Below are 26,257 nucleotides of genomic sequence, written 5' to 3'. Positions count from 1 at the left end.
GCCTGTCAGATATTTGATGGACCGACAGTGGCAAATTCACTAAGAGTAGTTCTCTGATAATGTATTCTGGAGGTCAACAGCATATATATAGAGTTGGAATTATTCTAAACAAACAAGTATCAAAATGTCTTATGGGATATGGGTGATATCCAAACGCCTTTTAGTTTAATTAAGGGGTAACCCTTTTAATATTAGCATAATCCAAGCCTATGCGCCAACAAGTGACGCAGATGAAGAGGATATCAACAAGTTTTATGAAGATCTCAAAAGTGCTTATGAGCAATGTAAAGCTCAGGATTCAAAACTAGTCATGGGAGATTTTAACTCCAAAGTTGGACAGGAAAAGGTTAACATCATAGGACCTTTTGGATGAGGGGAGGAAAAATGAAAATAGAGGAAGGTTTACTGATTGGTGTGTCAGAAACAACCAAGTGATCACCAATACTTGGTATAAAAACCATCCACGTAGATTGTGTATTTGGATTAGCCCTGGAGATAGAACAAGGAATCAATTAGATCTCATTACCATCAATGAATGCCTTAGAAATATCATCACAAATTCTAAAGCCTCCCCAGGAACAGACTGTGGTTCAGGTCACCACCCAGTAATAGCTACCAACAAAACAAAATTAAAGAAGCTGAAGCGTGGAAAAAAGAGAATTAAGATTATGTTGAGAAAACTTAAAGATGGCATATTTAAGTAACAATTCAAAACAGCTGTAGAACAACTACTCAATGAAAACATAACACCACCTATTTGGGACAGATTTAAATATGCTATACAGTAATCAGCAGAGGAGATAATCCCAGTACAAGAAATCTAACACACCAACAAGGGGTGGGTAACCCAAGAAATTCTAGATCTGATGGAACAAAGAAGGTTAGTGAAGAATAATGAAGTGCAACACAGAGAGCTAGACAGACAGACCAGACAATTGTGCAATATTGCAAAGGAAAAACGGCTGAAATCAAAAATGCAATGAAGTAGAAGGCCATATTAACAACAGCAAAGAAATGCACAAGAAAATTAAAATTAAGAGAATCTCCTCTACAGGATGCGTAAGATCAGCAGACAGATCCATACTAAACAGATCCAGATAAAGTACGTGACAGCTGGATTCAGTATATAGGGCAGCTTTTTTAAGATAATAGAGGGGAACCCCCAGATATTAAACACCCTAATTCTGGCCCACCTACTACCAGAGAAGAAATAATTAAAGCAATAAAAAGCAGGAAACACGGTAAAGCCACTGGACCTGACGAAATTTTAGTGGAAGTGATACAAGCCCTAGAAGATCAGGCATAAATATTCTTTTTGAACCGTTTAATGGCATATACGAGTCTGGTGTACTGCCTGACAATCTCTTGAAATCAGTATTTATAACTCTGCCAAAAATTCCTGGAACTATTGACTGTGAAAGTTATAGAACAATCAGTCTTATGAGACACATAATAAAGATTTTGTTGAGAATTGTTCTGAGTCAAATTAAAAACAAGGCCAGAAACTTCTAAACTGCAATATGGGTTTATTGAGAATAGAGGAAGTAGGAACACAATTTTCATACTACAAATGCTTTCAGAAAGGGTAATCGAATATCAAAATGATGTCTTTATGTCTAAAAGCATTCGACAAAGTGCAATGTGAAGAATTATTTCAAATTCTCGCTAAACTAAACATTGACGAAAGGGACCAACAACTGCTTCAAAATTTATATTGGAACCAAACGGTGGTGGTAAAAATGGATTAATATAAGCAGTTGGACAAAAATTCAAAGAGGAGTTAAAACAGGGATGTGCTGCCTCACTGGAATTATTTAATATCTACAGTGAAATGATTCTCAGAGAAATAGAAGAAGATATGCAGACAATACCACCCTAATAGCAAGTGCTGCAGAAAACCAAGAGATTGAACAAAAGACCAGTTTTAATTACCTTGGTAGCTTTATATCACAAAGATGCTAGAAGTAGAAATAAAAAGAAGAATTGCATTGCCAAAACCAACTTGCAAAAAAAAAGGAACCCATTTTTACCAAGACACATTTCTATAACAAGATTTGGGCTGCTAAAATGCTACATTTGGTCAATCTTGATGTATGCTTCCAAAACATGGACTATAACACCAAAACTCCAAAGAAACTTGGAAGCAACAGAAATGTGGTTTCTTAGAAAAATGCTGAAAATATCATAGAGACAGGGTAACTAATGAGACAGTTACTCCAACATGCCCATGCAAAAAGATCTTTAATAAGAACATTAAATGAGAGGAAACTTAAAATTCCTGAGCCACGTCATCAGAAAGGGAGAATGCCTTATAAGGCCATATGCCTGAGAAACACAGAAAAGGAAGGCCAAGAAGAAAACGTATTGACACTGAAAGAACTAACAGATTCTAAGTGTGCCAGATATCATTGACGCTGCATAGGATCGTTCGATGTGGAAAGCCATGATCGCCCAAGCATGTAACGTGCAAGGCACATGAAGATGATTTCAGCACGAGCTCAACTACAGCTTTTCCTTTCTAACTGCAAGTAATTGAATCATTCAGTAGTAGTGTTTTAAAAAATCCAATGTGAATCTGGACACCAGTAAATTAATTACAAAGCAAATGAAATCAGGAAATAATTGTAACATAGCACTAACAAACTAATTGCCTACTTTTCCTGTGGTAAAGGCTGCAGCCTAGTAGAGATCTATATGCACCCCTTGAAGCCCACTTTCACCCGGCCAGGACTGGCTGGTGCAACCAAATTCTGATCACTTTGTTCCTCCTCTCCTACACTTGCGGGATAAAGCAAAGTGCGTGAAGTTTATCGTCATGAGCACAGCTGCAATGAAAACCCAACTTGCACCAGCATCACAAGCACCATCTACTGGACAGTTTTTACAGAGCCCTGTGCGGAACCAGTGATTTATAATTACTGTCCTAGCTTAGTACTCAACTTCTCCGTGCATCACAAGGAAAGCAATTTCAATGACACCTATGGACTTTAAGTGGTTTACTAAAAGAGGGAGCTTAAATCTTTAAGATTATTATTTTCAAGGTTTTATATTTTAACTGCAGGATTATTACTACTATTTCTCCACAAGCCTTTGTCCACAGTTAATATAACACTATACAAGGAAATATGTATTTCCTGGAAATCAGTTGGATAGATTTTTCGTATTAATTATGGACAGCAACATGATCTTCCATCACAAAAACATGATTAGAAACATTTACTCATCATGCTCGACAAAGCCAAAAATCAATGTATTTTTCCTAGAGAAATCCACTGTACTTACGTAAAACTGAACATTTTACACAATCAAGTTAATTATCATGACGTGGCGATTGTCATCTTTCCATGACCGTGATTGTTCTTGGCAAATTTTCCACACAAGTGGTTTTCCATCGCTTTCTGGGCAGTGCCTTGACTAGACAAGTGACGCTAGCCATTATCAATACTCTTCAGAGATAGTCTGCCTGGCATCAGTGGTTACACTTGTGATATGCACTTGCTGCTCAGATGATCATCCACACCTGCTCCCTTGACTTCACATGATAATTTGTGGGGGGGGTTCTACATTTTGCCCAAGGGTGACCTGTAGTATAGTGGAGGCAAGGAGTGCCTCACAACTCCTTTGGTAGAGATGCACCTCCACCCTGCCACTCATGTTAATTAAGTTTTAAAAAAAAGAGATCAGCAGATCTCTCAGCCTCCAGGACAATAAATCCATGGAGTTCTCTACATGTGTTTTTGGGCTGTGGAGGCCAAAACATGGTATGCATTTAAGACATTTGATGCTAGGGGAAAATAAAAGATCAGCTCTGTAGTTTACAGTAGGGTAAAGCAGAGCAGATAGGAGGAACCAGATTTGTTTCTACATTCTTAATTTAACAACCCATTTACTGAATTACAAAATTCTAAATAGAGAATGTTCCCTGAATCTTTTGGAGTCCCAGAACTCCCAGTTAATCTTTCTGCACATTTTACTATCTGGTTTAATATTAAAAGTCTCTTCAAGAGGATGATAGAACTGTCCCAAAAGCTTATGTCAATCATAATAATTAAAACCTCAACCTTGTCCAAAATGGGAAACTTTTTTTTAAAAAAAGGGTGACCCTGTGGCGACCCAATTACTAGCACACTCGAACCGGCTGACAATTAGCCAGCGTGCAGGCACAAAGGCTAGGTCCGGAACAAAGGGAGAAAGCCTGAGGCGGTGTCAGTACGTGCCTCTCGAGGCATCCGGCGGGAGAGGGAGAGTTTAAAGCAAGACTGTGAAGTTGGAATAAACTTTATCTTTGACTGCAGTTTACCGACTCCGTGTCGTTATTTTAGCGCTGCGTGTAGCACACCGCTACAACCCCATAATTCTATCCCAAGGTGGAAACATCATGTCTACCCTATCAAAACCCAAGGATCTTTTAAATATAAAGTCTCCTTACTCTTGGAACTAGATTGTCCATCTTTCTCTGCAAAACACAATCTTCCTATCCAGGTATCAGGCTGGCAAAACTCCATTAAGTAAAGAGGCCAATGATACCCTAAGATGTGACCTCACCAATCCCTTGTAAAGCTGAAGCATTAGCTCCTTAGTTTTGAATTCAAAAATCAGAAATAATAGTTGGCTATTTTAATAAAATGTCCATACCAGCACAGCAGCCCTTCTAAATCATGCATTAAGATAATTAGATCCAATGTTGAATGAAGTTTAGGAAGAGGTTTCGCCCAAACCCATGCAAGGCAATTTAAAAATAAACGTCTTGTATATTTCAGAATCTCGAGTACTATCCACTTACCGTTTGGTGATGTTTCCACCCAGGTAAAAGTGATGGCACCTTCTCTGCTGCTCTCACTGAACCTCAGTAAAAATGTACCTGGCGACATATCCTTTAACAAAGCCCGTTCAGTTTCCTTACTCACAAACCCCATGATGCATCTGAAAATTTAATGGAATTCAGTTAATTCTTAGTCTTAATGCTTCCCAAAAAAGGTAATACCATTCAACAACTACTAGCTTACTTGGTTACTGCTGCATTTTACATCATGTCCAGTACTTTTATACTTACCCATCATTCCAAAGAGGCAGAAGATGCTTTTTAATCAACTCCAAAATGCCTTCAATCCAGAGCCAAAATGAGAAAGGCTTTTCATTGATATTCTCCTTAAGCAATAATAGAATGCGATTAAAAATACAAGAAATGCAAATATTCAGAATTATGTTGCTAACTTTATGTTAATTGATTACCTTGCAGAATCTTGACCATGGAATTGAATTCTCGTTGAAACAATTAATTGAACCTATGAAAAGCAATTTTAACAATTTTCACTTCCAAGGCTTTCAGAGGAACATGCTTGAAAAAAGTTCTTGTATTTTAAAATGCATTAAGATTACAAATTGTAAAGATGCATTAATCTTGTCTTTAGATCCACATAACCCTTTAAAATTTAGGAATACACAGCTGTAAACTGACAAGAACACAATTATCAATATCCCCAACTGAATACATGATCATCAAGACAAGCTCAGGTTTTCATGATCACACGTAGAAAGATGTATGCAATGCAAAGTTATAATTTCGAGTACAAATATTAGTTCACCATTTATAAATGAAGACCTGGTAGCACATCTCATTGAAGTGCACGTATCAACTAGAAAATTGGTTTAGTAACTCGATTAGAAAACTGGATGTTTAAGTATCTTTGAATACAATATTGAAGAAATCTAACTAGTATCCTTTGTCAGTAATTATTGCTAGACAATTATAGTGATTATTTTTTATAATTTAAAGATACAGTACAGAATAGGACCCTCTGGCCTTGAGCCCCACTGCCAGCAACCCACCGATTCAATTCTAGTTGAAAAAAAAACATCACAGGACAATTTATAATGACCAATCAACTTGCTACCCTGTACAAAACTAGACTATGGGAAGAAACGAGAGTACCTGGAGATAACCAACACATTACATTCTACAGGAAGGACGTAGAAATCATTACAAAAGGACACTGGGATTGAACTCGTGCTGCGAACTGTAATAAAGTCATGCTAAGTGATATGCAACTATGGCCCACATGATAATTAATGCCAAAGTGGAGTTGCACTGTCTTGCTTTCTTCAAATGTTGTGGTTCAACCATCCTGGAAGAACAAATGCAACTATATTTGGAATCTATGTAGAAGGTGAATCCTTTCTATTCAATGTCCTCCAGAGCATCACAACCATCTTACCTCTCTTTTATTTAAGTGATACAGCACTGAGTAGACCCTTCCAGCCACATTGCTCCAGAAACCCCCAAACCCGATTACCCCCAACCTAACCTTGGGACAATTTACAACCCCACGCATTCTACAGGGAAGTCAGACTCCTTACAGAACAGCACTGGAATTGAACTCTGAAATGCTTCAAGCTGCAATAGTGTCACACAAACTGCTCTGCTACTGTGGCATCCAAAGGGCAATTCAGAACCAAAAGCCGAATCAGATTTGTATCATTGACACATCGGGCATTTTTTTTTTGAAACAGCAGCAGTACATCACAATGCATAACTGAAAAAAATATAAACTACAAATATACAAATTAAAAATACGTAATGCAAAAAAAAGAGGAAACAAAAATAGAATTGAGGTAGTGTTCACGGGTTCATTGTCAGAAATGAAAAGAGGGAAAGAAGCTGTTCCTGAACCATTCAGTGTGTGCCTTCAGGCTCCTGTACCCCCTCCTTGATGGTAGCTATGAGAAGGGGGTATGTCCTGAGTGATTGGGGGGGGGTTCTTAGTGATGGATGCTGCCTTTGAGGACTTGATGTCCTGGATGCTGGGAAGCCTAGTACCTATGGAGGTGGCAGAGGTAGAATGCTCTCCACGGTACACTTATAGAAATGTGTGTCTTTGGTGACATACCAATTCTATTCAAACTTCTAGTGAAATACAACTGCTGTGGTGATTCCTCAATGAGGACTTGTGTGTTCCTCAAATTCCCCTTCCTGAAGTGCACAATCAATCCTCTGGTCTTACTGACGATAAGTGCAAGGTCGTTACTGAGACACCAGTCAACTATGTTCCTGTAATGCCTCATCATCTGAAATTCCATCAACAAGCTGTCACCGACAAATATATAGATGCCGTTTGAGCTGTGTCCAGTCACAGTCCTGAGCGTAGAGAGTAGAGAAGGGGGCTAGCATACATTCTCGAGATGTGCCAGTGTTGTCAGAGAAATGGTATTTTTGATCTGCAGACTGGTGAGGAAGTCAAAAGATCCAGTTGCAGAGGGAGGTAGAGGCCCAGGTTTTAGAGCTTGTTGATTAGAACTGAGGGTAGGATTGTGTTGAATGCTGAGCTGTCGTCAATAAAGAGCAGCCCCACGCAAATATTACTACTGTCCTGGTGATGCAAGGCCGAGTGTTGAGTCAGTGAGTTTGCATCCACTGTGGACCGAAAGTGATGAGGCAGACTAGATTAGGTTCAGGACCTTGATTAGTCACAAGCTGATTCCCGTCACAACCATCCTCTCCTAGCACTTCACAGCAGATGTGCCACTGGATGATAGTTGTTGAGGCAGCGCACCCCGCTGTTTTTTGGCACTGATACAACTATAACTGAGGAATTTTAGTGGAAAGGTAGGTAACTTCATTCCTCCATCAATCAGGCTGGTAGGAATTACTGATCTCAGACAAATCCCTTCTACACTATCATTCCTTAAGATCTTACCTAGCAACTTCTCTCCAAGCATGTTGAGCTGATCAACGTTAAGCCCCCTTTTAGTGACAGAAGAGAACTGCCAACTTAGTACCTCAGAAAGCTGATTCCACGTGGCAGCTGGGGGGTTGGAGAAAAAACCCAAGGTCTGAGGAAGAAGCAAAACAAAGTAGATACTTAATGGAACATTAACCAAACCTGACAATTTATATAAATGTGGCCCTTTTCCAGTTTATTATTTGATTTATTAAACCAAGTATTTATTTCAACTACTTTAAAAGGGTATTGTCTTCTTAAAAAGACTATTCATTTCCAGTTAAGGAAATTGGAAAAGATTATTGGATGCAACTGAGGGGCAAGGGCAGCTGTTTTAATAGTTTGTATTAAAATAAAAGCATATTTCAGATGGCTGGAGACTGTTCTGGAGACTTAATTTCCATTAACTCCATATTAAGGAGTGAACAAAACATCCATCTGACTCAAATTGACAGAAATTTTCCCATTATGTTGGTGTACCTATAACTACTGACCAAATAGTAGGTTTTGAATGTGCAGTTTAGTTTTTTTGTACACTAACAGACAAAGCTCTGTATGGCCTAAAGACAGATAGCTGCAGCATACCTATTAGTTAAATTCTACCTAAATAAATGACACCTTGTTGACAGAATTTAAAGCTGGTTGCACCGATGCTTACCTTAGACTCACTGACAAGCATGTTATACCATAAGATAGAGGCCCAGCCATTGGGAAGTTGGCTCACATTGGATATCACCACCAAAGGCAATGATGTTGTCTGCAATAGAATAGGACTCAATGAAAAACAAAAACATTGTCACCCAATGACACCCAAAGTGAAGAGATATTGCAACAAAAACACAGCCATATGCCATTGATACAGAATATATCACATTAGAATCTGGTTTAATATCACTGCCATGTCATGAAATTCGTTAACTTCTTAGCTGCAGTATAATGCAATACATGGTAATAAAGTACACATGTATATTAGGTCAACTAAAATGAGATGGTGCTCATGAGTTCAATATCCATTTAGAAATTGTATGGCAGAAGGCAAGAAGCTGTTCCTGAAATTGCTGGATGAGCACCTTCAGGCTTCTATACCTCCTTCCTGACAATAACAATGAGAAGAAGGTATCCCCTGGGTGATGGGGGTCCTTAATTATAGACACCAACTTTCTGAGGCACCACTCAGAAAGGTTGTTTTGGGGGGGGGGGGGGGGGGGGAGAAACAGGATATACAAAATGCTGGAGGAACTGAGCAAGTCAGGCAGCATCTATGGAAATGAACGAGCAGTCAACATTTCAGGCGACTGGGAAGGTGCCAGAGCCAGGTGGGTTAGAAAGATGAAGGACTGGAAAGGAAGGAATCCGATAGGAGAGAAGTGAATCATTGGAGAAAAAGGAATGAGGAGGGCACCCAGGGGAGGTGATAGATAGGTGAGAAGAGGTAAGAGGCCAGAGTGGGGAATAGAAAAGGGGGTGGGGGGGGGGATTATATATTTATTTTTAAACAAAGAAAATCACTTCCTGCCATCAGATTGAAGGCTACCCAGGCAGAATGCAAGATGTTGGTACTTTAATTGAGGGTGGCCTCATTTTGGCCAAAGAGGTAATGGGGCAATGGACTAACAAGTCAGAACTGGCTTCACCCATCATCTTCTAGCCAGCCTCCTTCCTCTCTCCTCTCTCCCCCCCCCCACCCCCCAACCTTTCTATTCTACTCCACTTCTCAGTCCTAAAGGAGTGTCTCAGGCCAAAATGTCAACTGTTTATTCATTTCCACAGATGCTGACTGACCTGCTGAGCTCCCCCAGCATTTAGTGTGTTGCTTTGGCATCAGGCAGTGTTGAGAGAGCAAAACTCAAGTAGTATTTTGTTTCAGTGAAAGCCAAAAGTCCATTCCAATGAAATAAGTTTAAGACCATTTTTAAATTTATTTTTTTTTTTAAATAAAAAAAGTTGGCAGTAAAATTTCCATCAAAATGAACTGAGCTATGGGGAAGTGAGCAGATTGGGACTTTCCCTACCCTGGTCCACCCACAGCATGTCGGAAAGAGATGATCTTAAGGGTGTACAAGATCATGACAGCAATACAAAAGATGTGCAGGGCAAGGATTTCTTCAAGTACACAGCTGGATGCCTGGAATGCACTGCAAATATGATAGAGATATTCAGGAGGCTCTTAAGCAGGTACACGAATTTGTGGAGAACAGCAGATAATGGATATTGTGTAGGCACAAGGGATTAATTTAGTTAGCATTTAAATTACAGCTTTAAATTTGTTCAGTACACTCCAGCACTCCTGCTCTTGCACGTTTGTCATCCTTCCTGCCCCATCTCAAGTGAGCGCACAAGATGTGTTTGCATTCCTTACCTCTAGATCAATTGGCACATTCTGGTGACAGAACTGTGTCTCAAAGCTGATTGAGTGAAGTTCCTCAGTTACAATAAAAGGTCCCTGTTTGAACATGCACAGAAAAAGGGTTCAAGTTGACGATTTTAAACTCTCAGTATCTACCCAAGTAATATTAGGCCACAAGAGACAAGAACAAGATTAGGCCATTCCATTATTTCATCATTAGGATTCTGATCTCAATACAATGAACTCTTTTTAAAAAAGCACAACAAAATCAACATGATTGATCCTGAAACAACAGGCAAGGAGTATACACATTTTGAAGAAGTTGAAAGTTAAGCTATATTGAGAGGCACACCACAACAGGGACTTACTTCTGTTGTTCTGCTGCCTGTGTTCTTCTGTTCCTTTAGTTGCTGCAACACAAGAAGACATCTTACTGCATTTCAAGTGAAATACATTGTTCTGCATTTTCTACCATGAGATCATTACAAATGAACGGGCCTAAGTACACGACCCAGCTTTACAAGATGACTCCTCACCAAATGCCGGAATTCTGCAGCCAAGCTTCCATTTGTCGACTCTTCCATGTTCATCACTTTCGTGTTGGTTCCTAGTATGTTGAATTTCCTAAAACTAAAAAAAAAGTAAAATTAACAAAGTAACATTTACATTACAAAGTACAATTACAAATGTAAAGGGGGGGCGGGTCACAAAATCAACATTATACCACTTACCCTTTTACAGCAATCTTTTCAGTGACATCTCTGTTTTAAAAAAAATGATATTTAAGAATTAGAAAGAAAAGCAGAGTTTATCCCTTGTGCCCATTTCACCATTCAGTTATTGCAATAACCTTTCAATTCCTTAATATCCCAGTTTACCAAACTGTCTTGAATTGGTTTAGTGACTGAGCCTCCACAGCCCAATTTGTTAAGTCAGGTTGAGGAAAATTCCCGAGTCCAAAATGCCTAGTTCCTTACTTTGGAATCAAGTTATATGCCCTAGTTCCAAAAACCCATCATCCTTGCTTCTTCTAAACTTTGATAGTGCAGACTGCATGAATCTCTTCTTGTACAATAAATGCACCATCCCAGGAATCACAATGGCAAAACTAACTGCAAGTCCCCTCCTTCATGTAGGGTGGCTTGGCCTGCACACAATGCTTTGGCTACAGTCACACTAGAGTCTTCAATAATTGGATCAAGTTGTCTTTATTGTAAGAGAAGCTGAACAAAAAAGGCAAGGATACTACTTGCCCACCATACCAGCATATTATAAACATCTTTGATTGTTAAGCAGCCACCAAATTCTTCTGAACACCAATAGTTTTTACTCTTATTTAAAATACCGCAACTGAAAATGACCTCTCATTTTGTAATCATTTGCCAAGCCCTCATCCATCTCAATTCTCTTCACACACTAAATAGCCACCAAAGTTTGTATCTTAAACCCAAGATCCAAACTCCAGCTCCTCAAAATTACTAACAGCCCCCAAAAAACCCCACTAGTTACATTCCCAACCGAAAAAAAAACCAACTTATTCTTCTTTCTACTAAGAATCTACATACAAAATTCCCAAATTTCATAGTGCTGAGGCTCTGATTTTCTTTACTTTCTAGAACCTTATCAAAATATTTCAAAAGTCCAAATAGATATCAAGTGGTTTCTACTTCCTTATTCTGCTAGTAATGACCTCAAAAAAGTTTGCCAAAAAATTTTTTTTACTTCTTTCAGAAAACCCTGTTAGCTCTGCCCAATCCTACTACTATTTTCCAAAGTACCCCACACTACTTCCTTAATAACTTGAAGTAGTAAAATGTTAACTTAATAGATTTGATATAGGCTGGATATACACAAATTATATCACCTGGTCAAATTTTGAAGCCAATACCCATTTCTACTAAACTTGCTGAAAAATGACATTTACCACTCAAAATAATAACTGATCATAACAATTCAAATGTATCTAAAAGTATATTAGTCATGCAACTCATTAAAATAATACACATCTACTTACTTGTCAAATGATGCCTTTACACGCAGCTGATAGTTTAACTCTGGCAGTCTTACTAACAGCCTTCAACAAAACAAGATAAAAAATTAATAATTTGAGCAAATTAGAAAAGGAAGCCAAGCCTATGTGAAAACATTGTCAGGTTACTCATTGGCAGCAGGTTTTGTGTTATTTGCCTCCAGCATTTTAATATCCCCAAGAAGTAATTTGGGACATGATTAAGACTATTTTGCAATAAAACAGACTACAAGACATTGTTTAGTCTTCACTAGATAATACACCCACACAGTGTGAAGGAAGGCTCCAAATTTTCTTCTTTAAAAAAAGATGCAGGAAAACATTCCTAACTCACTGCTTCTTGTGCACCAAACTTTAGTCATTTCAAAAACATCTGGTTTTTAGTAATACAGGAGTATCAATAGAGTAATCATAAAATCTCATAGACTTAAATAGATTCATTTTAAGCCCATCATTTTCAACCAGTTCCACTTCAATCAGGTCATTGTTTTCAACACTTAACACCTACCAAATACTGCATAGCGATTGATAAATGCTGGAGCCACTTCAACTTGTTTTCATACAGCACACTTAACAGAACACTCCCCAAATTGATTCAAACAAAGCAAGGCACCAAGTCACTTAAACAAATATCAGTGAAGTTCATAATGGCGTACAAAAAAGCTGGATGAACTCAGCAGGTCAGGCAGCATCCATTAAAAGGAGCAGTCAGTCCTGACGAAGGGTCTCAACCCGAAATGTTGACTGCTCCTTTCAACGGATGCTGCCCGACCTGCTGAGTTCATCCAACTTTTTTGTACGTCTTGATTTGACCACAGCATCTGCAGTGTACTTTGTGTTTAAGTTGATAATGATCTTGCAAACTTTAATATACAAAACTGGAAAGCATTATACTGAACCAGAAGTCACAGGAGGGAATTCTGGAGCCTTTACACATTGAAAGCATGGCGATCAAGATGGAGCTTATAAAACCAATGAAGCACAAAACTCGAGAAGAGGAAGCAAACTACAAGGATTCAGAAGATTCAAGGTAATGACTTGAGCCTGGAATTTGAACACTTTTAAATTTAAAACATGGAGAGAAGAAAACAGCATCTGATTAAGTACAGCCATATTAGGACAGCTAGCATAAAGGGCAATAGGTTAACCAGACTTAGTCCAAGCTAAGACAAGTGGTTGTCTAGTGAGCGAAACTTATAGACGGTAAAAGGCCAGCTACTACACTTGACTATTCAAGTCTGAGAGGTAATAGGCATACAGGTTTCAGTCTGGTTTAGCCCCCAGCAGTGGCCAGGAAGGATTTAGTCAGTAGCTACGGAACTGGGTTGGGCGGGGGGTGGGTGGTTAAGGAAACAAAGACAATGGCTTTAATATGTAGGACAAGAAACAAGCAAGCTGACACAAGATGGTGGGACAGAGCAAACAGCATGCATGCAGAAATAGCATTTTCCGTAATGTCACTGAGATGCAGAATGGAGAAGGGAAATAGGGGAGAGCAGAGATATGTTTTTCACCGACCAATAAACAAAATAATGCACACATAACTCTAGGCATGACTGGATAGAACAGGAATGTAATAAGAATATTCAATAAAATTACTAACAAGTAAATGTTCCTACCCATCTGTGGTTTTAAAATTTATTTATTTTTAAAATGTTAGTAATAAACAATTCCTCCATCCTTCTGGAAAGCTGAAGTATATTTTCATAAAGATATTACAAGATGGACAAATAAAAATAACTCACCTTAACTTAACAGTGAATTGTACACCAGTTTTTAAAACCATGGGTCTCTGTGGGTGGGTTGGCATGCAAGGTTGTCTCTCCACTACAAAAGAGCTAAAATGCAGTGAAAATTAATGGTTAAGTGATGACCATTTCAGCAATAGAGCAGCAGTTTTAAAGCAAAAAAATACAATGATACAAGCTGCCAGTGCACACTGGCAGTTTATATGTACACAGCTTATTGAAGGGATGGCCTGAAAAAGGGAACAGTAATTGCCAGAAACAATGAACCTGCATTGAAGAGAACAATGTTCCATAAAGCAAATTTCTGGATAATAAAAATCCATTAAGGTATGCATTTAATGCCAACACTTGCTCTAGCGGTCCATAGTCAACAAGAGTAAAATTGTTCTCTGCCAGAATTGTGAAGTGGCTAATAGGAAATCAGTAGCCTCATCTCTGGCTACACCATGTAAAATTTCTTTTTCCGTTTAGCCAACATCAGGAAATAAGGCTCATGTTTAATACTGAAGAAATTAAAATCAAAGTATTTAAAGAGCCAGACCATGTCAAGAATCTGGAATTGTTACCTTTTAATAAGAGTGATGAACAAAGTATTGTATCTTTCCTCCAAGAATTGCTTTTTTTGAGTAATAGGATCATCTTCGTATGAATATTTCTGCTCCAATTCTTCCAGTTTCTTTAATTGTTGCCGAACTTGCTGCAAACTTTCAGCCAGCAATGTAAACCTGAAAAACAGCCATCACTAACTAAGGATGGTCAATTACTAATGGCTCTTGCTTAAAACCATTTGCCGAAGTCATGGAAATCAGATACATGGTCAGAACAGTGACCAAACCACCAGAGATGGCACCAACCAGAGCTCACAAATCCACTCTTCTTGTACCTCGGATGCTGTCCAGGTGCCAGTGACCAAACTCAATTCACTCAGCCTTCTAAAATACACCCCACTGATACACTTGAAGGGAGGCAACCCCGATTTGTAGGGCATTAGTCCACCTCCAAACTGCCAGAAACCTCAGTTCAAAGCAGCTACCTTGCCTTATGGGGTCAAACCTAATAGATCCAGCATGACACCCCTTATATTGTGCATACAAGAAAAAGTTTTACTATCTGAAACTAACATATGGTATTAATGGGAAATGAGAAACTAACATCGTTTTGGGGTGTTTAGAAGAGATCTCAATCATTTTCAATCACCCCAGTATTTTCTGCAAGGTGAAGTAAAAAAAAACCCAGGACATATTGTTTTCAATTCTGGTCACCTCATTATAGGAAGAATGTGGAAGCTATGGAGAGGATGCAAAGGAGATTTACTAGGATGTTGCCTGGATTGGAGAACAAGTCATATGAAGCAAGGTTAGCAGAGCTGGGACTTTTCTCTTTGGAGCATAGAAGAATGAGAGGGGACTTGATAGAGGTCTACAAGATTATGAGAGGCATAGATAGGGTGGATAGTCAGTACCTGTTCCCCAGGAAACCAATAGCAAACACCAGAGGGCATATGTACAAAATTAAGGGAGGGAAGTTTAGGGGAGACATCAGGGGTAAATTGCTTTTTTAAAAAAAAAAACACAGGAGGTTATGAGTGCCTGGAATGACTTGCCAGGGATGGTGGTGGAGGCTAAAACATTAGGGGTATTTGAGAGTCTCTTGGACAGGCACACGGATGAAGGAAAAATGGAGGGTTATGGGGTAGTGTGGGTTTAGTGCTTTTTTTAAGGATTATATGGGTCGGCACACCATGGAGGGCTGAAGGGCCTGTACTGTGCTGTAGTATTTTGTGGTTCTATGGACATTCTTCAACATGGAACTCAGAATGTGTTAACTGTATTTTAGTAACAGAAGTAGAAAATACTGGAAGTACTCAACTGGTTAGATAGCCTCTTCTCACAAGACGTGGGAAATCTATCTTCCCACATAGCTACTGCTTGACCCATTGTGTCAGCATTTTTTGCTTCTGGATTTTCAGTATCTACAGAATATTCTTTTTGGAGTAATCTTTGAATACAGATAAATAGAAACACATCATAGTGTTACACAACTAAATTCTACTGGCAAGTCTAGAATGCCATGTGGTTGAATTTAAAAGGATTGGGTGTTTGCAGTGAAATTTTGCACTAACAAAATTTACACAGGTGGTTCTTGCAGCTCACCAGTGTTGTAGCTGGTCAAGACAGGTATTTGGAGGTCCTCCAATGCATGCAATTTGCTGTCTCCGTTTCCATTCCACCAACTCCTCATTGATCAGAAGACCTTCAATTTGTTCCACTTCATTCAACAAGCAGGCAGTTTCATTGATTACTTCCTACAAACATAATTACACCCATTAGTAAAATGTTTATTTAAAACAAACCGCAAGAGATCAGAATAGCCATGCACAAATACTTATTTTCAAAAAAAAAAGCATCGTCCAACATTGACACGATTTGGAAAATCATGTGCTTTACCGTACAAAAAAAATCTGAAAGATAAACCGGAATGAGTTGTGGAATGGTGGTAGCTCATTCCAAAGATGTTGTCTGAACAGGTAGAAAAGATTTTTAAAAAATCAGCTTTGTCACATGTACATACAGTGTATTTGAGTCAAATCAAATCATTGCATTGGACAAGAGATGCCATGAGTGCCCAGCACCATAATAGCATGCCCGAAACTCATAAAATCTAATTGTATTTCTTTGTAATTTGGGAGGAAATTAGAGAACCCAGAGGAACCTATGCTGTCACAGGGAGAATATATAAACTCCTAACAGATGGCAGGAAATGAACAACATCCTCATGGCTGGCAGTGTAAAGCAATGTGCTGCTATGCTACCATGCTGCCTGCAGCAATAATAAGTATAAAATTAATACAAAATAAACTATTAGCAAAACCATGGCTAACCTTTCGTTTCATATCCAGCTTCAGCATCATATTATGAAGATGGAGCTTTTCTTGTTTAATCTCATTTTGAGCCAAGCCATTCACTTCATGCTCTACCAATGTAAAACAAAAACAAAAAAAAATCAAAATAGGATGAGGACAGCAATAAGCCTAACAAAAAAGTAAACATGATATTTTTTTTTATATAAATTCTTTTACAAGAAAACTTGTTAAGCACATTAACCACAAATTTCTCACCTCGACTCTGCAATGTTTTTGATCGGAAGTCAAATTCATCCTGAAGGTCTTCAAGAGATTTTATTTCTTGTTCAATCTCCTATAGTAATAAAAACAACAAATTTATGTTTATAAAGGTACCCGTCACATTGTTTTGATGATTTGGGACACTTTATAGCCAAATGCCTTTGCTGCAAGCAAAAAAAAAATTGACCAATTTGCAGAACATTCTCCACATAAAGGGCCCCATCTTGTACAAGAGGTAAACTGGCTCATCCAAAAAATTCAGCAAACTTAACACTACAACATCACTGATGTATTCGAGTTCTGGTGTAATGTATTCAAGTCTTCATGGATAACTCACCATCTCATTCTGAGCAGCAAAGTGATTGCATTTAGGTCATTTATATTGCTGACAAGGCAACAAAGACCAGCCAGGCCGTTAAGTACACTCAATCCATTTATACAGCAATAAAAGCAAGGCCAAAGCCTCAGAAGTTTTGTTTAGATTCCCAGTAGACCCCTCCTGCTCCTCTACAGATGCACATTTCCTGGTGAGGTTAATGCCATGTATTAATGCATTATGCTGTCCAACTCCACGCACCCATTTTAAGAAAACTGTTGTTACTCTGAGGTGGCTCAAAGCATTCCAATCATTAATATAGTTCTATTCTCATGTTTTGGCCTTGTTAACTTCCTACAATTCCCTTTGTAAGAAAATAGCAATAATAGAAAACTTTATTCTTCTCATGAAGTTTTCATCCTTCATCCAATCCATCAGCACTACATCTTAGCCCAAATTCAGAAGGCCACTCTAAAGTACTATGAGGCGCAACTACCAAATTCTCAGACGCAACTCTTCACCCAAGGATGCAAATTGGAATAAGGTTGCATTGCAAATATACATACCTGAACACTGCTTTTTACAGCCTTCACTTTTAGATCTAGCTGCTTCTGCTTGTCCAGAATTACGCCATTTTGGAGAGGACCAACATGATTCTAAAAATTAAAAAAAGTTGCAGGAATATTATAGTTTCATTGTTCCTTTGACAATCCTGGGAGAAATTGAGCTAGTGCCACGGCTTTGCCAAAGAAACTACCACCAGAATTTTAGAACCACAGAATTTACAGCTAACAGAAAATGGTGTGTAAAAAAAGCATGCTCAAAGTAAGGTGAGCAACCCAACAAATCTACTTTGATAATCAGCATCTCAGAGAGCTTTTAAAAAAAAACTGATACAACTCTTTTGCTGCATTGATTCCAAAACAATCTCAATCCGAACTGGGAACAGGCAAAAATAAATAGGCTTTTCTTCTTCATAAGTGTGGTACAGAAAGTGTTACAATTAAAACCAAGTCCAACAAAAACTGTTCATTCCAGTTGAGAAAGGACAAATAGTCTAAAGCTATTACTTTGATTTCTCATTAAGTTTTCAATTTGGACAGCAGTTGTCCTGAAGGTTGCAACCTACTGACCTCTATGCTAACTGAACTGGCAATTGGGAGATCAGTCCAAATTCTAGGTTCGCCAATGGAAAGAGTATTGAAGCAAGACAAAAGGGGTTTGCTTTTTACTGTCCGGATTTCTGTAAAATTATTCAATTAATACAGATATTCCGATCTTCACTCTGTCCCCAAATGTTCACTTTTTAAAAAAAAATTATTTTGATAGAAGAACAAGGAGGGACATTAGCCACAACCACAGTTAGCAGCAGATGTGCCTCCCTAAAGAACACAGCTGAAGGGACTTCATTGTAGGCCATACCCATCTTACAGACAGTAGATCAAGAGTTACATCTGGAGCCCAAGAGGTGGTTTCTGCTCAGCGAAGAATCTTCAGAAGCTGAAAGGAGTATGCAGAATATTGATTCCTTATTGCCATAATGAACAGTATCCTACTTGTAGCTCTTTCTCGAATTTTAATACTTAATATTTTAGAGCTGCCGTTTATAAAAACACTACAAACCACATTCAGAACATTTAAACATTGATGGGTATTTAGCATTGTGCCTTTGAGAAGGACAAGCCAGGTGAGCACAACAGTTGTGGGGAAGTTACTGGAGGGAATTCCAAGGGACAGGATCAACTAGAACCGATTACAGATGGTCAATGTGGTTTTTGTGAGTGGGGAAAATTATATCTCACAAATGAGTTTCAAAAACAAAAAAAGACCAAAAGGATTGATGAGAGCAAAGCAGTAGACATCATCTACATCAACTTCAGCAAACCCTTGACACAGATCTACAGGATAGGCTGCTCCACAAGGTTAGATCAGCTGGGATCCAGGGTGGGTTTGCCAACTGGATTTAGTATTAACTTTTTTTTCCCCCGGGTTGGGGGGTTAAACAGCTACAGAGAAGGGTTGTTTCAGATTGCAGGCCTGTAACCCACAGTGTGCTGCAACATATTGTGCTGGGCCCACTGATGCTCATCATCTATATTAATGATTTTGATGAGAAAACAAGATTGGTTATCAAGATTGTGGAGGACACCAAAATTGGTGGTATAATGGACAGTGATTATTTTGTTAGAGGATTTAGAATAACTGGGAAAGCAAAAAAGAATACCAGGTACAATTTGTCTTGGACCACAAAGAGAGGACAGATGAAGGGTCTCAGCCCGAAACATTGACTGTTTACTCTGTTTACCCTGCTCTCATGACTACACCACTCCCACACCTGAAATCACCACGGTGGGCTTCACAGCTGAACAGGTGAGAAGACAGCTGAAATGTCTCCACCCAAGCAAGGCTGCAAGCCCAGATGGTGTCAGCCCCAGGGTGCTCAAAGCCTATGCCCCCCAGCTATGTGGGGTACTTCACCATGTCTTCAGCCTGAGCCTGAGTCTCCAGAGGGTTCCTGTGCTGTGGAAGACATCCTGCCTCGTTCCTGTACCGAAGACGCCGTGCCCCAGTGGCTCCAATGACTACAGACCGGTGGCATTGACCTCCCACATCATGAAGACCCTGGAGAGACTTGTTCTAGAGCAGCTCTGGCCTATGGTTAGGCCACACTTAGACCCCCTCCAGTTTGCCTATCAGCCCCGACTAGGAGTTGAGGATGCCATCGTCTACCGGCTGAACCGTGTCTACGCCCACCTGGACAAGCCGGCGAGCACTGTGAGGGTCATGTTTTTTGACTTCTCCAGTGCGTTCAACACCATCCGCCCTGCTCTGCTGGGTGAGAAGCTGACAGTGATGCAGGTGGATGCTTCCCTGGTGTCATGGATTATTGATTACCTGACTGGCAGACCACAGTACGTGTGCTTGCAACATTGTGTGTCAGACAGAGTGGTCCGCAGTACTGGGGCTCCACAGGGGACTGTCCCGTCTCTCTTTCTCTTCATCTACACCTCGGACTTCAACTACTGCACAGAGTTTTGCCATCTTCAGAAGTTTTCTGACGACTCTGCCATAGTTGGGTGCATCAGCAAGGGAGATGAGGCTGAGTACAGGGCTACGGTGGGAAACTTTGTCACATGGTGTGAACAGAATCATCTGTACTTTAATGTGAAAAAGACTAAGGAGCTGGTGGTAGATCTGAGGAGGGCTAAGGCATCAGTGACCCATTTCCATCCAAGGGGTCAGTGTGGACATGGTGGAGGTTTACAAATACCTGGGGATACGAATTGACAATAAACTGGACTGGTCAAAGAACACTGAGGCTGTCTAAAAGGGTCAGAGCCATTTCTATTTCCTGAGGAGACTGAGGTCCTTTAACATCTGCTGGACAATGCTGAGGATGTTCTACGAGTCTGTGGTGGCCAGTGCTATCATGTTTGCTGTTGTGTGCTGGGGCAGCAGGCTGACGGTAGCAGACACAAACAGAATCAACAAACTCATTCGTAAGGCCAGTGATGTTGTGGGGGTGGAACTGGAATCTCTGACGGTGGTGTCTGAAAAGAGGATGCTGTCCAAGTTGCATGCCATCTTGGACAATGACTCCCATCCACTCCATTATGTACTGGTTAGGCACAGGAGTACATTCAGCCAGAGACTCATTCCACTGAGATGTAACACTGAGCGTCATAGGAAGTCATTCCTGCCTGTGGCCATCAAACTTTACAATTCCTCCCTCGGTGTGTCAAACACCCTGAGCCAATAGGCTGGTCCTGGACTTATTTCCACTTGGCATAATTAACTTATTATTTAATTACCTATGGTTTTATGTTGCTATATTTCTACACTATTATTGGTTGGTGCGACTGTAACGAAACCCAATTTCCCTCGGGATCAATAAAGTATGTCTGTCTGTTTTCCATACCTGCTGCCTGGCCTGCTGAGTTCCTCCAGCATTGTTTGTGTAGTTTGACTTGGACAAGTGTTGGAGTTTGTCAGGTTAAATCAGCATAGGACTTGCACAGTAAGCAGAGCCCGAGCGTTGCCAATTAAAGAAACCTAACGGTACAAGTACATAGCTCACTGACAGTTGCAATGTAGGTTGACAGATTGCTGAAGGCAGCATTTGGCATGCTTGAGTGCAAAAGAGTTGGAATATCATGTACATTTGTAACATGCTGGTGAGTCCACATGGGAGTTCTGTGTGCATTTCTGATCACCCATCTTTAGGAAAGATGCTTTTAAACTGGAAAGATTCACAACCACGTTACCAGGACTGGAAGGCTTGAATTACATGGAAAACCTGGATAGGCTGGGGCTTTTCCCCTAAAGTCTAGGAGGCCAAGGGGTGACCCAACAGAGGTGCACAAAATCATGAAGGGCCCAGATTTGTTGAATAGCCAGTCAGCTATTTTCCAATAGAGGGAAACCTAAAACTAGAAGGCACAGATACAAGGCGTGAGGACAAAAATTTATCAGGGAAATGAGAGACAAGCTTTTCCAGACAGAAGGTGCTGGCATTTGGAATAAGCTTTCAAATGAGTGGTAGAGCCACATACAATTACAACATTTAGACAGATACGTGGGTCTAGCTCACGTAGAGAACTTGCTTGACATGGACAAGTTGAACTAAAGGACCATTTCACTGCTGTACAACTCTACAATGATCTCTGCTTTGTACAAATGAATGACTAACCTTAATCATTACAGAATATAGAACCAAGATAATTTTACACTATTATTTTGTTTTTTGTTCCAATTGTTTTCTTTCTTCCAAGAACTGCATGTCAGTTTGTTTTTCTTGTAAACACTGCTTATATCAGTGCCAGCGCTGCTGCTGCAAGTTTTGCATTGTACCCCACATGCATGTACTGTGCATACAACAAGCTCAACTTCAACCGTCCAGATATGCTCCATTGACCCCATTCATGTCAAGCCAAACTTAGTACTTCCTATTCTTCTGCAGAAAGAACCAAGAAAACCTAACAAGCCCTCCAAAGCACTGTTCAATCCACTGATCTCTAGTCGTTTTGGAATCCGGACCTATATGGCTATCATTTATATATGGACTTCTGTTGTGAACTCCCAGGAGCAGAGACATTCTCAGGCTGCAGAATGTTGATATCATGCCAAGACTGTACTTCCAAGCTGTAAAGTGCAGATTTGTACATAGTATTAAAATCACTTCTATTTACAGACTAGCACTATTTTACTACTTGAGCAGGTACAACAATTTCATTCCTCCTGCTGGCTGGGATCGAGATGATGATGTTCTTGCGAAGTTCTAGAACTGAAAAGCTTTTCTTTGGAGGAAATTCACATTGGGATGGATCACCAAGTTGTTTTGTTTAATAACAGTGAAATCGATAAATATTTTCTGCCTCTTTGTAAGAAATGAAAAAAAATTTAACTTTTGTTGCCCATCATCCGAAAACAGGAAAAGTTACTCAAAGGAAAAAAAGTACGAACTTATTAGAAATCAGACATGTTTAAAATTAAATTACCTTTTCATCTTTTAGAGCATTTTCTAGGATTTTCTTTTCTTCATTCAGACTGTTTGATATGGTAAGTGCCATAAGAATGGGTTCTTCTTGGAAGAAGACCTGTAATAGAAATTAAGGATACATTATAAATAATTATAATTGCTTAGATATGAAAAGTAAACTTTCCTCAAAAAGATATTGTTAGACAAGTCCCAATTATATTTAGTCAGTTGTACAATACAAATGAGATTATTGCCACATTTTGGAAAACCCCTGTAATATCCTGTATGCTATGTTTGCTTTTAATATCAGCAAAGTTCAAAAGACTTTCAAAACCCAGAACCCAACCACTTTCTTTGCCAATAACGTTCATATCTGGTATATTTGTACATAGATCTATGCCTGTTATTCAATTTACAAAAACACTGAAGTTGTAGAAGTTATTTCGAAGCTGTTCTTCATTCATGTGGAACACTCCAGGTTTCATACACATTATAAAATACAAAACATTTGTCAAACAGGAAAACCAAGTTACAGATCCAAGATGCATTCCAGTTTCAAGAATTAAGTGCTGTAAACCAAACTAATAATTTGCAGTAGACCTGGGTTTACTTCATTCCAAAGATTCAAGGTGCATTTACTATCAAAGAATGTACAAATTGTACAATCTTGAGACTTGTTTGCGTAATAGGCAGTTGCAAAGCAAGGAACCCACAAAATATATACAACCAACCCCCAGTGCCCACAGGAAAAAAAACTAATCATGCAAGCAACACGAGTGAACAACAACATTTGAATCAAATCAAGTCCTTGGATTCAAATCCCGGAAAAAGCTTAGAGTAGCTTGGTATCTAGCTCATCATTATTAGTGGGGACAGGTCGCTGCAAATTTAATATTCCATTAATTTATTCACTAAATGCAACCAGTTTGGCATTGCGCAAGGTACTGTATTTAAAAAAAAAGTCAACATTTTACAGATTAGCTTTGTTTGTCACATGTACATTGAAACATACAATGACACGCACTGTTAAGTGTCAAATCAGCGAAGATTGGGCTGGGCAGCCCCAAGCGTCGCTACACTTCTGGCACCCACACTCACAACACACTAACCCTAACCACTGGTCTTTGGAATGTTAGAAGAAACCCAAGCAGTCACGTGGAGAACTTACAAATTCCATATAGTCAGCAGCAGGAATTGAACCCCAATCAGAGATCGCTGGTGTTACACTACAGTGCCCTCCCATTTAGAGTACCACCATCTTTAGTACATTTTTACAGGCAACAGCACATTACCAGAAGGCAAAATTAACCACTTATGTTATATATTAAAAAAAACTTGCCCTCCAAGTCCTGCTGAGAGCCCATTTAAACAAGTAGATTTGGGATCTAGTCCTAGTGTACAGGCACTCATGACAGAGCTCCATTTCCATACCTGAAGATTACGTTTTACTTTTCTAATGTTGTGCTGAAGCAGAAAATTATTCTCCAAGGCAAATCTGCTGTATTGGTCATCCAACTGCGTCAACAGCTCATGGAACAGCACTGTGGCCAGTGAGTCATTGGTGGCAGCATGCTCCCTAAATAACAGAAGGGAAATGAAAATTAAGTAGCTCACACTTAAGCTGTGAGGAAGAGCTGGTTTCAAACAATATTGCAGAAGTATGTGCTAGTAAGAAAAAAATCTAACAGGCAGTAAAGTAGAATAAAAAGATTGGATATTAAATTTATAATAAAAATTGGGCAAGTGCAAATAAATCTGTTTCATATCCCAGCTAGTTGCCCTTCAATGACTGATATAAATCAACAGGAGCACCTACCAATCTTTCGCCTCCAGCCACTGGGCAAGATATTGCCTGATCTCCATTGGAAAGTTGTCATCGTACAGCTGGTCAACTTGCTCCAGGAATTTGGAGTCCAGCTGCTGTAGTTGGTACCACTGTGACATACTGCAGAGAAATTGTACAAACAGAATCAGGTTTATTATCACTGGCATGGGATGTGAAATTTGTGAACTTAGCAGCAGCAATTCAATGTAATAATCTAGCAGAGAAAAAAAATAAATTAAAGAATAATGTTATGAGTGATGAACAGAACTGATGGTCAATGGGGGGGCAGAGTTAACCATTCCCACCCCCCCCCCCCCAAGAACTACGACCTATTGCTGTTGCTATGCTGCTATTGAGAGAGAAAGATAAAGCCCGGGCAAGAACATCTGCTACAGGTAAGAGGGGGAGAGAGACTGTTGATTTACTGTATTTTGACTCTTCCTGGATTATTTACCTTCCATTACAAGGACTTTACTTTGCACGTTAACATTCCTCAGGAGACAGCAGGAGTGGCCTGATTTGATGGACACGGTCATTCAGAGTTGATGGATAGCTGAGACCCCGTGAGTAGGGATAAAAGACAGGTCTGGAGAGACACCCTTCAGACACACCAGTGGACAATGACTGAGTGTTGGGAACTCACAGCAAGGTGGGGGTTTCAGAGACCGAACCAGGAGATCGGTCAGTAAAGCTCACAGTGTTACAGCAGGGCCGGTGGGGACTTGTGTGTGTGTCCACTCATGCCAGAGTGACGAGTCCACCACAGAAGAACGGTCTAGCTGAAGACCAGAGGGTCATAAATGAATGGCCACAACGATATGACGGATTAAGAAAGCCACAAAAGGTTTGCCTGCCGCAGCTGTTACTGTTACATCTCGCTCGCTCTGTCTCTCTCCAACGATTTCAATACAACAACCATAACCACCTTAGCATTTATGAACTTAACTCTATACTTTCCTATGACAATTCATTTACCCCTAGACATCGATAGAGCTTGTTTATTATTGATTATTATTATTCCTACACTTTTAGGTTTATTACTAACTTGTTTTATATGTATATTTGCATTTTTGATATTGTATTGTGTAGTTTACTAATAAACACCTTTAGTTTGGTACCACCAGACTCCAACGGATTCTTCTTTCTCTGCTGGTCAGACACCCAGTTACGGGGTACATAACAATAATAAACAAGTAAATCTATTATGTATATTGAATAAATTAAAACATGTGAAAACATAAATACTGTTTATTTTTTAAAAAAGAGGTAATGACCAAAGATTCCATGTCCATTTAGGAATTGGATGGCTGAAGGGAAGAAACTGTTCCTGAATCACTGAGTGTGCGCCTTCAGGCTTCTATACCTCCAACCCGATGGTAACAGTGAGGAAAGAGTATACCCTGGTTGCTGGACGTCCTTAATAATGGACGCTGCCGTTCTAAGACACCACTCCCTAAAGATGTCCTGGGTACTTTGTAGGCTAGCACCCAAAATGTAGCCGACTAGATTTATAACCACCTACAGCTTCTTTTGGTCCTGTGCAGAAGCCCCTCGATACCAGACCATGATGTAGCCTGTCAGAATGTTCTCCACGATACAACTATATAAGTTTTTGAGTGTATTCATTGACATGCCAAATCTCTTCAAACTCCTAATAAAGTATAGCTGCTA

At 39.5% G+C, this 26,257-nt stretch overlaps 1 protein-coding gene across 1 annotated transcript in view; it reads right to left on the bottom strand.

Moving 5' to 3' along the window:
• The window catches only part of LOC140728360 (signal transducer and activator of transcription 1-alpha/beta-like), a 53,276-nt gene that overhangs the window by 15,084 nt on the left and 11,935 nt on the right, over window positions 1-26,257 (bottom strand). Inside the window, exons 2-20 of the mRNA XM_073046972.1 lie at window positions 24,578-24,706; window positions 24,193-24,337; window positions 22,781-22,879; window positions 17,849-17,938; window positions 16,961-17,039; window positions 16,724-16,815; window positions 15,996-16,147; window positions 14,409-14,567; window positions 13,840-13,932; window positions 12,080-12,139; window positions 10,797-10,826; window positions 10,602-10,695; window positions 10,434-10,475; window positions 10,078-10,161; window positions 8,377-8,475; window positions 7,695-7,830; window positions 5,233-5,285; window positions 5,054-5,148; window positions 4,784-4,923 (exon numbers count right to left, since the gene is read on the bottom strand). Coding sequence (XP_072903073.1) covers window positions 4,784-4,923; window positions 5,054-5,148; window positions 5,233-5,285; window positions 7,695-7,830; window positions 8,377-8,475; window positions 10,078-10,161; window positions 10,434-10,475; window positions 10,602-10,695; window positions 10,797-10,826; window positions 12,080-12,139; window positions 13,840-13,932; window positions 14,409-14,567; window positions 15,996-16,147; window positions 16,724-16,815; window positions 16,961-17,039; window positions 17,849-17,938; window positions 22,781-22,879; window positions 24,193-24,337; window positions 24,578-24,705 — 1,870 coding nt within the window. The 5' untranslated portion in view covers window position 24,706. The remainder of the gene's footprint in view (window positions 1-4,783; window positions 4,924-5,053; window positions 5,149-5,232; window positions 5,286-7,694; window positions 7,831-8,376; window positions 8,476-10,077; window positions 10,162-10,433; window positions 10,476-10,601; window positions 10,696-10,796; window positions 10,827-12,079; window positions 12,140-13,839; window positions 13,933-14,408; window positions 14,568-15,995; window positions 16,148-16,723; window positions 16,816-16,960; window positions 17,040-17,848; window positions 17,939-22,780; window positions 22,880-24,192; window positions 24,338-24,577; window positions 24,707-26,257) is intronic.

This window comes from Hemitrygon akajei, chromosome 5 (assembly GCF_048418815.1).
Source record: "Hemitrygon akajei chromosome 5, sHemAka1.3, whole genome shotgun sequence".
NCBI classification, from domain to species: domain Eukaryota; kingdom Metazoa; phylum Chordata; class Chondrichthyes; order Myliobatiformes; family Dasyatidae; genus Hemitrygon; species Hemitrygon akajei.
Note: the sequence above shows the minus strand (reverse complement) of the source record. Positions and strands in the feature narration are given on the sequence as shown.